The sequence below is a fragment of the Cygnus olor genome, chromosome 3, assembly GCF_009769625.2.
Source record: "Cygnus olor isolate bCygOlo1 chromosome 3, bCygOlo1.pri.v2, whole genome shotgun sequence".
Taxonomy (NCBI): Eukaryota; Metazoa; Chordata; class Aves; order Anseriformes; family Anatidae; genus Cygnus; species Cygnus olor.
In genome coordinates this window covers 77238369-77254759 of record NC_049171.1, presented here as the reverse complement: position 1 = coordinate 77254759, position 16391 = coordinate 77238369, and the positions used below count along the sequence as shown (strand labels likewise).

At 41.1% G+C, this 16391-nt stretch overlaps 1 protein-coding gene across 1 annotated transcript; it reads right to left on the bottom strand.

Annotated features, from left to right (window-relative positions):
• Window positions 1–9819: 9819 nt before the first annotated feature.
• Window positions 9820–15739, bottom strand: FAM89A (family with sequence similarity 89 member A). The gene is made up of 2 exons (XM_040551133.1): window positions 15396–15739; window positions 9820–11790 (listed from the first exon to the last, which is right to left on the bottom strand). Exons 1-2 carry the CDS (start codon window positions 15645–15647, stop codon window positions 11632–11634), a joined length of 411 nt encoding a protein of 136 aa, XP_040407067.1. The 5' UTR covers window positions 15648–15739; the 3' UTR covers window positions 9820–11631.
• Window positions 15740–16391: the final 652 nt, after the last annotated feature.

Sequence of the window (16391 nt, the reverse complement as noted above, 5' to 3'; positions counted from 1 at the left end):
TGCAAGCTGAGATTATTTTGAGTAGCCTCACTGAGTTTAGAGAAAACCCACATGGCAAAAGGCGTAGTGAACACGTGCCTTCACTGCTGAAAATCAAGGGGAATTTTGACGCTGAATTAATTTGAAACCCAGGTTGCTGCAGTTAGAATTTGCAGGAGGGAGTATATGACAAGATTCCTGAATTCTCTCCTGGTGCTTTTAAAATGCTTTTCTGACCTTCTTAGGCTTTCCGGTAATGTTTACTATATTACTGAGGTGGCTAGAAAGAAGATCTGAACTTGAGGAGCTTTGTAAAATCTTTTTCCTAAATATGATCTGCAGTCCTAAATTTGTAAAGCTCTTTTGAGCACTGTATAAATAAATGGCAGGCCTGCAAAATGGCTAGGAAATAGTGCCAATTATGTTTTATTTGCTCCTCAGTAGGATGATAGATATTTTTTTTCCTTGGAACAACTGTGGTTTAAATTCCTTCACATAATATGAGTGTGAACTTGTGTAGTTTGTGATATATGCTGGTTGTGGGAGAAATAAGTCCAGATGACTCCCATAATTTTTTATAATCTGTAACTGTTCTGAATACATTTTTAGGCAAAAGGATTGTCCATACTATGCACAGAAGTGCATGCCACAGCTATCTGAGCACAACAGTAGCGGCCTGAATCCTCATTCCAGATATGAGACTGAGTGCTGCTGTGACCTTGAGCAAGTCTCCATTTTATGTATCTCCATAAAATGACTGTACCTCCACCATCACAGGATTTGGGAGAGGATTAATTTGTTGATGTCTGCTTAAAAAGATGAAAAGCATTAAGTCCTCTGAGCTGCAGGTTGTTGGGAGTCAGTCAACACCGCGTATGTCAGACATGGAAACAGGGATGCCAGGGGCCAGAGAATGTGAATATCAAAGCTGATATGTTTAAAGAATTCTTCTTTGTTATGTTAAGGGAAGTTTTAATTCTGACCCTTGCTGGCCTACCGTTCTATAACATACGTATCTGTAGGCTTTTAGGGGTATATACAGCAAATCATGAGTTCCTTATCGTGAATTTTAAGTTATCACAGCTACTATATGTGCCAAAATAAAACTGAAATTAGTTAAGAAAATTGGAGGGGTGGGAGCTGGCACATTAACTGATCTTACTTTCAGCTATCTGAAAGGAGAATTTAGGTATCCTGTTTTATTTGACAGTATGAGACTTTGAGGTTGAAAGCACGGGTATGTCTTTAATAAAAATTGTTTTTTTGAAAAAAATATTCTAACTATTGGTATCTTCTCAGCAAATGAATCCATTAACATTGCACAAATTTAAACAAGAAAGCAAAATGTCAACACAGAAGCACTTGTACACACCTTGCATTTTCTTCTTAGAACTGCTAATTCGCTCTGTTTGTAAGCAGCCATGGTTATTACCTTTACCGTGATTTCCTGCCACACATGCCTGTAGCCCATCTGATGCTGTCATACCTGCATCACTCCCAAACTTTGATCCCTTCTTTGGTCTCTCACTTCGCTTCCAGTATAGGGGTTTGGTTCTTACCTTCAAAGCCACCAGTGTATCATGTCTTGGCTACAGCAGAGATAGCATCTCTTCCTCTCAGTACAAGTACAGCATTCTTTTGATCAACAGAAATCAAAAGCCAACAATAATATAATAATAACTAGGAAGGAGAGCCTCCACTGCATATTAAAGTGCCACATACCAGAATCAGGAAAAATGGTTTGGACTTTGCAGGATTGAGAGCAAAAGTAAATATATCAATTTGAGCACACTCCTTATCATCTTTTTTCAATATCAAGGATCTCTGTTTCTCTCTGAGGACAATTCTACTTCGCAGTGTGGAAATGACAGGTGAGTTGCACAGCTAGGAAACCATAACCCATCTCTTATTCATTCTGTCCTGGGAGAGAGCAGTATGAAAATAAGACACTGCTGATCTTTGAAGTGCTTGTTCAGCAAGGGTAGACAGATTAGTCAAAACCTTTGCTAGGGAAAAACAAATGAACTTTGCTAGGGATGAATGCAATGGTTCCTTTATATATACATTTCCTTACATAACCACATGAAGAGATTAGTTTTCATTAAAACTCAGTTCTGTTCAAATTTTATTTTATACTCCTTTCATTTTAAGTTTTTTTTCCCCAAAAACTTTCCTACTCAAACTGTGGAATTTATCTAAATCATATGTGTGCATGTATACACAAAGAGAGAAAAGGAAGGTCAATTGATCCTCTTATAGCCCGTGCATTTTCTGCCTTAGTTATGTATTAAACTGTGTAACTTCTAACTATTCCACCTTGCCGATGTGAACTCAGCTGCACCACGTAAAGGTTCTACATGGAAAGAAAATGCCACTGGGGAAGAAGGCACCTTATCCTCACGATAGTTTGACCGCAACAGTAACAGATTGTATCATTAAAAAAAAAAAAAGTCCCTGATAAAACAGCATGAAAAATGTATATAGATCACTTCTGCCTTCTCTCGCTGTTACTCATCTGTTTTCATTAAAAACAAATGCCATCGTGGTGATGCTAATCTAATTCAGCTGCAGGAGCTCTTTGATAGGAAGTTCAGAGAGGTTTTTTAATCCTCTACATCATGTCCTGATAGAGGACAGCAAAACAGGAAGTTCTCATGCACAGATCCTTCCTCTTTCTAAAGGCTGAGTGGAAGATAGCCATCTGTAATTTCATGCCATTATGCAGAAAAGTGCTGGCTTCTCTAAACTCCTCGCAACAGCTGTTCCTGAGCACTCAGCTCTTTGTCGTGAGCTGGCAGCTGGCCCTGCCACTGTCAGGGGGGAAGAGATCTGTTTTCACAGAATCAGATAGGGCTAAAAGTGAACTCAGAGATCATCTGGTCCTTCCTCCAGCCATGAGGCTGGACTGGTACTCTGGACAGATGTTTTGGCTGGCAGCCGGAGATCCCGCCTCAGAGGAACCAAAGTTAAGCTGTCTTCCCTAAATTAGGAGACCTGCTGGATTTTGCTATGTGCAGCAACAGTTTGATGTCCTGTTGTTCTTCAGCTTTTAATCCTGGACTTACTTATTGTGAAGATGGTGGCTTGATCTCTTAGCTATGTAGCATCCTCTGTTTTTATTCTCCTGGTTGCGTGCTTCAAAAACTCTGCTACCCCCTGCAACAGCCTTGCTGAGCCAGATACATTAAAATCTATCTGATTCCTTAGCTATAGAACTGCAAAGTGTGTAGGACTTTAAATAAGGCAGTCTGTACCTCTTCAAATCTACTACAGACTTCTCGTCGGGACTTACACATTGGATTACACACAGTTAAGTTTAAACAAAAATATGATCGCTGCCTGCAACCTCAAGTATTTAATTCAGAAGGGAGTGAAAGAATGGTGAATTGAGATCTCTGTTCTTGGATAATAAATGCATCTGTACAAACACCCATTTAATTTGTAAAATAAATTGTCGTCTAAATTTCTACAGTCAGCACAGTTTTAAACAGACTCTTACAAATTAGCGTATGCAGTAATAGTGAGATATGCTTGGCTTCTCTAATGCTGATTGACATATTTTGTCTTTCCACACCTGCATTTAAAGGCGTAGAAAAGAGTTTTATTCTCTATGAGAAGTTATATTGAAACACTAGAACAATTCTCCATTTGCAACAGAAACAGAAAGGACTTTCTGAATGACTGGCTAGTGATAAGTGGCACAGGGAAAAAAAGTCCCATTGTGTAATCATATAAAGCACTGAAGACAAGACAAATCTATTTACATATGAAAACTCAGACCTCAAGCAAATCCTACAGAAAAGACATGAGGCAAGATAAAAGAAATGCATAAAACAGATAGGAGAATTCCTTTCCCCCCTTGAGATTACCACAAATTTCTACCTCACTCATTTTTCATTAAATTTTAATCCTTTATGCAAGTGCAATGACTGTCCCCAAAATACACTAGAGCTTTGTTCATAAATGTCTTTCCTCCGCTAAAAATGCCCAGAAAGAAAGGTATAAATGATATACTGAATAGGTGCTACATATTCCATTTCTCTCTGCAGGAATAATATGTGGTGTGATAGAATGTATTTATGGAAATACTTCTCCAATTTGAGCAATGTGGCTAAGTCAGTCAGAAAGAGCAAGGGTAATCGAAAGATATCAGCAAAGAATCTGCATGATTTGTACAATAACAAACAGAAGAACAAAGGAATATCAAGACCATTACAATACAGATGTGCTGTGTTCAGAACACAAAAAGGTAACAAGTGATAACAGGATTTGGATATGTTTGTGCTATGAGAAACGAATTTTCATCCTAACAACGTATTATTTCTCTTTCAGCTCATTCTGATAAAATGTCCTTCCCCTATACCAAACAAGTGTTTAAATCTTCAGGTAGTTTACTTTTTGTGCAATGCAACACATAAAAAATCATTTTATTCCATGATATGAACAGCCTATGATGGTATTTAATAGTAATACAAATGATACATGTGGTCCTGTTTAAGCTTGTACTTCTCCTATACAGAACGTTGCCTCATTTCTTAGTAATTCACGTCTGTATGCAATGCTTGAACTTTCCAATATCTTAAGCAACCATAATGAAATTGTAGGCTCTGGGGGCTTTCAGTACAAATAATTGGTGCTACAGATTTTTGTTTTTACTGAATTCCAGATTCAGTTAAACTCAACACCATAAAGGGTTGAGTTTAGAGGAAAAAAATAACAAAACTTACTGTGTGCGTCGTACAGGTACTTTTGTAAGTGAAGTAATGACCTTACTACGTTGCCCTTTTGTAAATGATTTAAGAGGTTCTGCTGTTTGACAAGTCAGAACAGTTTAAGCAATAGCTACCAGGATGCAGACAGGCACCTTTATTGTTTGTGACAGTGCTTGGTAACCTGAGCCAAAATGAGCTCTCAAACTATTACTCGTGTCTAGCCAGATAATCACAGGGAAGTTTCTGACCCATAGAAGAAATGCCTGTGATTTCTGAAGGAGAGAGTGTTTGGCGCTGCGAGAATGACTGAAATACTTCTGCTAACACCAATTTAAGGCAGCAGTTTGGCACACACACAACCAAACTCTATACCCTTACAATTCCAAACAGCAACCTATGCAGTCTGCTCTGGTCACATTTTTAGAATTGTAATAATCCACAATTTGCAGATGATTTCTCCTCTCACTTTAACTTGAGGAATTCTCGAAAATTACATAATCTTAAAAACATTATCTTAATACTCCTGTAGCATTAATGCATTTAAAACCATGGCAGAAGTTCAGTGAAGAGTTGAAGTAGTCACACGCCCGTGTATTTCAAAAGCAAATGGCTTTGTCTCTTTAAATTACATACCAGCCTTATCTGAAAAATGTAAATTCTATTGCTAACAGCACATTCCTCTGAAATCAGATGTGGGCTCGATTACTCAATGCTGGTTGTTTCCACATTCATCTAATGAATTTTCCTGAATAGGAAGGATGAAAGAAAGCCAAAAAAGTAAGAGCAACAGACTTCTGCAGTGAATATTCATCCCCTCCAAAATTACCGTGTCATTTAAAAACAAACAGCCAAATTTACTGCTGGCCGTCTGAAGTGAGAACTCCTTTCTAATACTATCACTTTCTTATGAAGCTTAATTACCCTGCAAGTTGCAGGCGCCAGTCCAGCACAAATCGAGACTCACCTACAGTTTTAATCTATTACATCTGCCCTTAAGCAAATGTACATTGTGGGCCATGTCTGCTCTTCCAGACAATCTGATCTTGGGATAGCTTATCACTGTGTGCAAACCATGTGTACAGATTTCACAGATTCTTTTAACCTCAGAATACCAAAGAAGCCAGCCCTTTGCAACAGACCCTACACGTTTGCAGAGCTGATTACAGGGTTAGAGTAGCCAGGAAGCCAGTTGGAACAGCTTGTTAGGAAGCTTTACCATTTAGCACAGCACATGGAGCATTAAAACTCCCAGAAAATGTTAAAATTAATGTAAAGATGGCTTTGTAAGTAAGGCAGAGTTGTAGTTATATATACATATACAATTAATATATATATATATTAATTAAGATAGTTATTTCCTTAGGTCATGCAGTGTTGTCTATAGTTAAATTTACAAGATTCAAATAAACCAACAAATACAATGGATAGAAAATAGATACATGAGGAGCTGTTTTCTTAGAAAGTGTGTGTACTATATGAAAAAGAATATGAACCTGAAACTGCTGTGGTGATGTATTCTCTACAGGCAGATGTCAAGAAAACAGGAGTAAATTCTTTCAGAATGGCTCAAAGACACAAAGCTGCACATTAGACAAGAAAACATACCTCTTGGTAGGAATCCCTTCGGCAGGTACACCTATGAATCCACCCACTTCATACTTCTCACCAGCAGTCAGCTGAATGACAGAGTGGGGAAGTTAGTTCCCCTTGCCCTCAGAACAACCTAATTCCTTAAACAAAATTAATGGTTTTAGTTAGACAACAAGGCAAATAAAATGCATTCTTTCCAGTTACTCAAATCTATGCATCTGCAACAAATGACTTTGACATTAGAAATCCATGACAAGTAAGTGCATACCCAGATTTTAAAGTCTTATGGAAAACAACACGAAAAATCCCTCAAGCTGTGAGCAGCAGAGCTAACGAAACATGGGACATTCAACAACTTGTGTCCTGGGTACTCGGCATCTCCTTCCAAACTGCACTTACCTCTGTCCTCTGAAAGCACTGGTATTCTTCACCACAACACTCACACCTCCCAACATCCCATTTAGTCCAAAAGGCAGTATCCGAGTTCTCCCCTAAGCCTCTTCCCCCATGCAATATACCCCGTTCTTATCCACGCTAACAGACGCGCTGGTCTCTCGCCTCCTTCCCACACCACCTACATTTATTTTGTCTGGCAGACAAAACTAGGGAAGATGCGGCAGGCATGGAGGCTGCCGTAGAGCTTTTGCTTTTTGTCTGCTGGCGACCATAAAGAAAGGAAAAGATGAGTTTTACCTGTGAGTCTGGCAGCTGAAGCACCAGCAAGCCTCTCTCCTCTACCAGCTGCTAATTTTTACAGTTTCTAGAAAGAGAGCAACTTTGCAAATTTTATCCAAATTTTATCCAGGAAGATTAAATGCACAGCAAAGCCTTCGGTTAGTAAATAGACACTGAGTGGATTAATTGTTAACTTTTTATAGAGATTCTGGGAGTTTTGCCATTCTCTTTGTTGCATTTAAAATTTTGCAAACTAATTCTTTACAATGAAATATAAACAATTTTTAAAAATCAACTTATTTTAGAAGGCTTTCCAAAATAATTTGGTTAACTATAGTTAGGAACTGAATTAATATTTGCAAATATAATGATAATTTTGAATACTCGTTCTCCCCATCTTTTGATTTCACAACTACACTAAATTTTAGATTACTTTTGTATTAAGAACTCACCTTTAGAAAGCATCTGAAAGATGAGCCCAAGCTATCTGTAAACAGAGGGTGCAGCTTTTTTCCACCTTTATTGGAAAACTTCAGTGAAGCAACAATTTTTTCTTTTTTACAAGTTAATCAAATGATCATCTATGGCAAGTTTTGATGCATTACAAAGTAATACCTTTGAAAATACTTGTGCTGTTTATTTGAATAGCACTTGTACGTTAGCATAGGTTGCTGGAGATACCATGCAGATCTTTCAGTCATGGAGATAAACGGTGCTGAGCTGCAGTTCTGATTTCAGGAAGAGATCGTTGCTTCCAATTCCATCCCATCAAAATCAACAGGACTGATGGTGAAATCACCAGGACTTGAAGCTGGACCTAAATGCCCATCCCTTAATGCGGTCAGAGCATCAGCCATCTATTTTTGTATGACACTTGCGTTGCTGAGCGGAGCACATCTTCTGAAAAGATTTTTCTCTATTTGCAGACTCAGAACATTTCAAAACAACTAGACTGTGATTTAATTACAACTGCTATGACTCTGTAGTTGTCATAGCAATAGAATGAATGTATGTTGTTAAAAAGCCTTCAAACAGCTAGCACAGACCTAGTAATTCCCTATTCCTAACCACTCTACCCCATTTATAGGCATGCTGGAAAAAGACTAGTGAAGAATTAGCGATGGTACTAAGTTTTCCATCTCTGAGCAGCAGGAAATTGTCCCTATTTTCTTGAAAGCCTGTCTTTTCCATCTCTTAATGCCACGTTGGCTAAGCTGACTGTGCTGTGTGGGACTGCCCGTTACAGGGTATTCACTCGGTACAAAGCACTGTGTCTGAACAGTCTGAAACAGAAGAACCCTCGCTGCATTAGCTACTTATGTGTTCAGAAGCATCTCTGAAGCCTTCCTTTGTGTGAGGTCACCCCACAGACCCAGCTTCCTTCCTCTCACTGGGATGCTTGCATGCAGCACAGCTTGGTCGGGTGGGAGAGCATGCTCGTACCATGTCACGGGCATGGTAAGACACACACAGCTGTGCTGAAGGAAGGAGATTGAAGAAGCGAGAGGCACGTTGTACACTGCAGCCTCAATGGTTTTGTAGTTGACTAAACATTAACACTCATTCACTTACTGGGAGATACCACTGTGAGTCAGTCCTGGACTCCTTCAGTAAGTACTCAGCAACATGTAATTCATTTTCCTTGTTTAAACAGAAGCTGTCCCCATTTTACTACTGCAGTACTATACTAGCTATGGACTCAGCCCTTTTCTAGAACGAACCAACTGCTAAAAAGGCCATAGAGTCTTTACAGAAAAGAAATTAAATCAACTGTGCTGGTTCCAGCTGCATTCATACTTCCTGATACAGAAAGAAAGAAAACTGTCTGATAGAAGTCTAAAGGTATTAGAGTCCAGCAATACAGACAAAAAGTTTCAAGAGTTTCTTGTGTTACATCCTTAAAAGGTTATATGTAATTTAAAGTGGGATTACAGAGGGAAAATGGGAAGCGTTGTTACCAGTACGTGTTTGGGACTGAGAGCAGCAAGCTTGTGTAGTAACACAGCTTATTCTATCATGCACATAACTAAACTCTGATTCGGAGCTGCATGTAACCATTACTCAGTATTTAAGCTGTATTTTCCCACCAAGCGTCTCTCTTTCAAATCAATTTCCCTACCTCATGTTGTTACAATGTGGTGAAGAGATACAGCTCAGCAGCCAAAACACCAGGCAGAGAAATACGCCTCTGCAACAATTGTTTACTGACGGAAATTTATTGTTTTTAAAGCTTTTCACTAGCTAGCCAGCCTTCACTGTATTTGAATTTGGATGAGGAACATAGACCATAACTTCTCTCCCATGCAAGGTAGTCTTAAAAGGAAGAAGGTGCTGAAAACTTTGCAAGTCGTAACGATCCATCCTTTTTCCAGTACAAATAATGTTGTGGAATAAAGCTTTGAGACTACTATGCTTCTTTTTGTACAGCGAATACCAGCCAAACATTCCACATTCCCGAACTCACAAGCATGCTGCATTAGAAGCAAAAATCATTTACCTCGATAATTTTAAGTTTCATTTATACATGAAAAAAATATTGAGAATTTTTCTCAAGTCCATGCTCACCAGTGGGATTGCCCATGAATTGCACTGCTTATGGATTTGTAAAACATTTTTAATTCTTGCAGAGACAAATTTTCTATGCTTAATTCAAAATAAAATACAATTAAAACAGAAGTAGGAAATTCCCACTCCAAATATAGACAGACAGAACCTTTTCCATTCTAATTTAAAAATGGCTTGCTTCACTGCAGAGGTCATGACAACAGGTTGTTGTTTTGGTTTTTGTTTTTTTTCAGGAGGGAGCATATGACAACAGTTCGGATTTAAATAATAAATTAAAAATGCACACACTAAAATGTTATGCTAAGCATCATGCTTTTATTTTTTTGGGAAAAAGCAAGAAAATAGCAGTATTTCAACAGACTAGAAAAAGCCTCATATAAATACCAAAAGCACAGCAAATTATATTCAAAACTGATACATTCCTAGGTCAAAGCATGAAGTTGTACGCTCGTGTGTATGTGTACGCACACACATTTTAAATATGGATGTAGCCATTTGGATTATTTGTGTTTGCCTTTTCATTTTAGTTTTGTGAGTGAAGTAATTAGACCAGAATTAACAAGAAAATCCAACCATTTTCACAGACTAGTTTAAGAGCTTAAGCACATACACAATTACAACACAGTCTTTACTCTTGTGGCCATTAAATGCTACTAAAAGAAGCCAGAGAGAATGCACAAAAACTCCACCCTGGAAGTCTCTTTGCTTTTATCACTGCAACATCCTAGCATTTGCTAAAAACTAAGAGAGGAACTACCCCAGAATTTGTCTCCAATTCTTTCTGTAAACTGTATGCATGCCAGACATAAACCACGCAAAAACCCTTTGAGATTTAAGCCCTTAATTATTAGCTTGTGTCAAGATTCAGGCACTGTGATTTACAGCAATCTTTAAAATGAAAGTTAAGAAACGAAAAAATCGCTTTGGGTGCTGATTTTATTTAAAACAGAGTTGGGGGAAGAGTAAGATAGTGGCAACTCATATATTCCAAGCTAATTAAGCATTACAGGTACACACTATGAAATAAAAAAAAAAGGAGTGCTTTAGTAAGTTCTGAAAACAAAAATAAGTTATACTTCAAAGAACAAGTTAGTATAAAAAGTTTTAACGTATGCAAAGTATGTGCTCAAAATACTTATTTTGCATTTTTAAAAAGAGCTGTAGTCTACCTTACAGAAACAAAGTTCACCCAGTATAAAATATTGCAATTTGTCCCATTTTGTCATATGAGAGGTTTCCTTATTCTTCATATGATCGAGAACACTTGCACAAGAGTTCACGTTATTTCCAAGCCACATAGTGGCAGACAAACTATGTTTGAATCGGTGCTTTTACTATCCAGTATAGCAAAAGCTAAGCAAACCATTTGAGAACAGTTTAGCAGGTCAAAGAACTATGTTTATGCGAGAAATCCAGACAATAGTATAAAAGTTAATGCCAAGTGGCAGTACCAAGAAAGTGAATTAGATCAACAGGAAAAAAACTGCTGATAGCATTCGCTGTCACATGTACAGCTTGTAAGCTCAGTATAAGGAAAAGTCAAAATTAGCTTAAGAAGAAAAAAATTAAACTGTGTAAACAATCCACCCAGTACAAAACTGGATGCAGCTGATAAGAGCAGAACTAGCTTAATAAAGCTGAGGATGTGCGTGCATCCAGATACCTGTTCAAAATGCATTTATCAATACTGTTGACAAAAAAAATAAATCACAGCTATTTACACCACAGCGGAGGTTTCCCTCCCCCCCTTACGAAGTTATTACAACTCAGGAAGTCACTGCTGTCTTCTATGGTCAAAATTCCAGTTATAACCTACCGATATTTGTAAGTTGAAAACACCCACCTTGCAAATTAAACTGAAAACTCTCGTCAAACATGTTTGAGAACTCTTCAAAAGTTATAGTACAGCACTTTGCTCAAGTGGTATTTGCATGAGTAACTTGTACTGACAGCCTGTTAAAATAAGTGAATTTAACACCAGTTGGGGTAGCTGGGTGTTCCTCCTCAGGAAGAGAGATCCGTAGAGATTCCAGTCATTCTTAGTGATGTGTAGTACAGGGAGAGAAGAACAAAGGAACCTAGGCCAGCCTGGAGATTAATCTTCTTCTTTCTAGAAGTATTCCTCCTCTTCATCAAAAAAACCATTTTCCATAGCATACGTGCAGTCTGCGTTAGAGTCAGCTTGGCAGGCACCTTTATATTCTTGAATTGACTCATACAGGGAGTAGAGCTGACACAGTAACGACATATCTAGCTGCCGAAGGCCGACCTGATGGGAGAGGAGCGGGAAAGAAAGAAAAAAAAAAACCAACCAAGCAAAAAAAAAACGTTATTACAAGTTCGATTTCATTGGCAACATAATGCTTTTACTGCACCAATGCAAAAGACACTTCTCCAATATCACCGTGCGTCTCTCCTACATCTATCTGCTTTTGTTTAAAACTGCCTGGATAAAGATTTGCAAATGCAGCTCTGACCGGTGTCCCACTTCACGGTGAGGTCTCTCTCTACTCGGTTTTCTTTTCTATATTGACATACATAGGCAGCTGACGTGTTTGCCTCGACAAGGCTCACTGTGTCTAACACAATACAGCACGCCACTTGAAGGCAGCAAAACTAAAGCTGAATCAGATAAAAACACTCGGAAGGTTTGCAAGCTGTGACACATGTCTTTGTGTGCTCCTCGAGTCTTTTTGGTACTCCCAGATTTTGACATGCACAGGCTTGATTTGTAATGAAGACCCTAATATTTTGTGTCCCCCAAACTTCTAAAATATTAGCTCCAGGTCTAATTAAAGACTTGGAGCAACATTAAAGAAAGTTACCTTGTGGCCTGCATCTGTATTTCAGGCACAAATGTGCCCATTACACTGAAAAGTAAAATAAAGCTAGTCATTTAACTTGAAGTGGCTTCCCTCTGTGGCAACAGATCAGAAAATTCCTTTGACATTTTCACCTACACAGGTGAGATCAAATTAAGTGTAGGTTCCCTCTTGCAGTAAATTCAAACCACTACCCAAAATAACATTTTTCAAGAAGCAGATGTTATGCCTAAATTTTAGAATAGTAAGTGTTAAGCTGACAGGCTATACCGAGTGAGTCTCATTTTCATAAAGTATTTTTTTTTTTTTTTTGCTATAATTCGTATTTGAAGATGAGGAAAAAAAGCAGCATTTATTGACGCCTCACAGCCAGGTTATGTGTTATACAGAATGAGAATTCTTCTCAAAAACCTTTCCTTACGTGTTTAAATTCTAAGAAACACATTCAGCACATGAGAAAACCACAAGGGGTTAATACGAATATCTTTCTCTGGCATTCCCCAGGTCCCTACCAGCCTGAATTATCCTATGAGCTCCTTTTTCTGAAGGTGGTAGTAGGAAAAACAAGCATCACACACCATGCCACTCCAATTTAGATAGGATACACCGTCTTTCAAATTCAATGCGTATTACCTGGTCAGGCCAAGAAGCCCAGACATCATGTCTCCTATAGACCAGGACATTAATGCTTTCATGCCTTTTAGGCCAAGACTTGGAACAAGCTCTGGAATGTTTTGCTAGTGGCCAGCAGATTACAGATGTGCCTTTCAATACCCTCAGATCAACGCTGCTCTTCTCCCCCATCTCATTTTTTATTTTTTTATTTTTTTATTTATAGAACACTACTGCTTTCTCTCTCCTTGTTTAAGCAAACACTCTGCAGTAAGCAAAGAAACAAAATTCACTTAGTGATGTCCTAAGTCTTCCTGCATTCTGTAAGAGGAGAACAGCACCTGGGCAAATCCCCTTCAGCAGAAATTTGTAAAAACCAAAACAAGAAAGACTACACAAGGGAAAATGAAAAGGAGGTATTTGTATCATATCCAGGCCCCTCTATCTACTCAAGTCCTACTGAGGTAATTTCTTCAGAGGTGTTAAGCTAATGAATGTTTACCTGCCCAAGAATAAAGTCTGAACATCAGCCTTTATGGCTGGCAGCTAATGGAGTCTGGCTTGCCCCATCTAAACAAACTGCTCACCTCAGGTAAGAAAGAATTCTGTGAAGCTGGACTTAAAACTATTACATGTAAACATCCGAAAGATTAAGCAAACTTGCATCAGCGCTGAGGGCCAAGGCTGTGGTGTGGAATTTTTCAAAAAGTGATTAGGAGTAAAGGGAATGAATTGAGCAAGGAAATTCAACCTGGAGATAGGAGAGAGATTCCAGATGCAAGATCTTTGTCTCCGAAGGAATGCACGAGAATTTCCTTCTTGGTGAAGCACTTCACTTCAACAATTAATTCTACACTTAACTCTAATCTCAAAGCTAGACATTGCTCAGCAGAATTAATTCAGCAGGCCTTAACAGCCATAGCTGTCACCAGTGTCAAACACTCAAACAAGAACAGTAGATCTGCTGAAAAAGAAACACAGCATCTATCTCTTCACAACTTTCAAGTACGATCCTGAAGGTAGTAAAAGCTTGAAGAAACATCTGGGCTTACTAGCACAAGCATGAAGTTTTTAATCCCAGTCAATCCGAGTCTGACTCAAGTTTCCTCACAGCAACCTACCAGGCGACCCACTGCACATTCCCCTGCTGTCGACTCTTTTCCTCATGATCATGGTTCTGAGGTAACTTTTCTGTCCCCCCGCAAAGCATCTAAATCTAACGCTTTCTCATCTTTAAAAACCCACACAGAGTATCTTGCAGGGGAAGATGCTGCTATACATAGCTTCCCCATTCGGTGATGAATTTTTAAAGTAAGCTCATTACCCAATTGTAATGCTATCTTTGACTGGTGCAAGGAAGAACGTTCAATATAAATAATAATGTGCTATTATCCGCTTGATGAAAGACGGGCTATTAGGATGTGAGTCTCTCTCTAATTTGTATGGGCCACAAAAAAGCACACCTGGAACTGAGGAGCCTGTTGCTTGAAAGCCTTTGATGTGTTCGGAGGCAAAGTGTTTTTTTCTTCAGAAGTGTTTTATCAAATTATCATCAAGGATAACTGAGTATCAAAGGGGGATGTGAATGTCAAATGACTTTAAGAAGCATCTTGTTTGATTTTCCATTAGGAAAAATAAATTAGACTTTTATAAGAGCTACCTTTGCTTTTTTGGAAAGGATTAGGACCACCAGGATCATATCCTTGTGTTCCTTTGCAAGGCTATAGGGGAAAAAAAGCCCCTGGGGTGAACAGCCACTTGTGCTGCCTGTACTTCAGCACAGCTTCAAAACAGGCAATTTTAGTGCTGTCTCAAACTTTATCTGAATTACTTGTTGAAGCATTCATGGCAGACTGAGGCAGCACGCTGCACATTCCTTCTGAAGCTACAGAAAGGTCTTTCAACAGTATCTCACGTTCAAACCATGTTTTTAGCATGGTAAAAAAAAAAAAAAAGCCTTGAAACGTGCAGATTTTAGCAATCTCGTGCCTTGTTTCAGAATGCTAGGCGCATAACGCTTGTTACTTGTTAGTCATTACAACCGCATCTGGCATCAGCAGCGCACCACCACCCAAATTAGTGTTTAATCAAGAGGCGTGCCAACCGCCCGGAGGAGCTCTGCCACTGACACCGCGTTACAGAACCAAAACAAAGCCTGGAAGAAAAGCCCTGCCGGGGCTTGCTCCACCTAGACGGGGCGAAATCGGCGCTAACCCTTCCCTAAGCGCCAACAGCGTTTTAGGGGGGGGCGCCCCGCTCCGATGGCCGCCGCTGCCCACCCCACAGCCGGGCGCCTTCTGGGGGGGGGGGGGGGGAGGAACCCCTCTCCTCGGTCCCTTCGAGGGGGACAAAGCCCCGGAGGCCGGGCCCCGGCCCGGGCAGGCCTCGGCCGCCCGGAGGCCGTCATGCGGCGCCCCCCTCCCGCCCCCGTTGCCCTCACCATCTCCTTGCGGAGCAGGGCCAGCGCCGCGTCCAGGTTGGGAGGCTTGGGGGGCCGCGGCGAGCCCCGGCCGCCGCCGCTCAGCTCGTCCTGGATGCGGGACTTCTGCGCGTACAGCCGCTCCAGGTCCCGCCAGCGCCCGCCCTGGCCGCCGCCGCCGGAGGAGGAGGAGTTGAGCAGCCCGCTCAAGCTCTTGGGCAGCGGCGGCAGCCCCGAGCCGCCGCCGGGACCCGGCAGACCCGGACCGCTCATGCTGCGGCGGCGGCGAGCGACGACGGGAAGGGCCGCCCCGGCACCGCGCCGGGAGGCGCCGCCCGCTGCCCGCCCCGCCTACGGGCCGCGGGGAGGGAGCGGGGCCGAGGGCCGGGCCGCGTTGTACCGGGCGGGGCCGTGCTGGGCCGGGCCGGGCCGGGCCGGGCCCGCCTGCCGCCGACCCGCCCGTGCCGGCGGCGCCGCCTGCAGCGCGCAGCAGGTGCCGCCCGTAGCGCTGCCCGCGGCAATTAACGCCGCCGCCTCGTTAGCGCAGGCCCCGGGCGCTAGCGCAGCGCTGGGGTCGGGCAGCTCTCGGGCAGACCTTTACGGTTTGCCTCCCCTTTGTCCCTCCCTGTCGATACAAACCCCTGGCGGGCCCCCCTCCGGACTCTGCTGAACACTCGTGCCAGTTCGGGGTCGGCAGCCTAACTAACCCTCAGAGCCTCGCACAATGCCAAGGCAAGTGGAATTTTGAAAACCCCGGAAAGTTAAATATTGAACAATAAAAAGCTTCTTGACTTCATATTGAATAGTTAAAAGCTTCTTGACTTTGTATTGCGCAGATGCTTCCTTACTGTATATACCCCACATTAACTCTTACCCCACTTTAACTCTGACAGCCTCTGGCACTCTCCACGCCTGCCAGAAAGACCTTTTCCTTTGTGCAACAGCTGGAGACTGAAAAACCAAACCCAAAGCAGCACATAAAATTGGAGCTCTGGGAGCACACCGCCATTGCACGGC

Bases quoted from the DNA above. Each gene is read 5' to 3' on its own strand.
- FAM89A (XM_040551133.1), bottom strand. From the start codon at position 15,647: ATGAGCGGTCCGGGTCTGCCGGGTCCCGGCGGCGGCTCGGGGCTGCCG. The intron at 11,791-15,395 runs GTGAGGGCAACG...CTCTCCCATCAG, and splicing joins CCCTGCTCCGCAAGGAGATG to GTCGGCCTTCGGCAGCTAGA.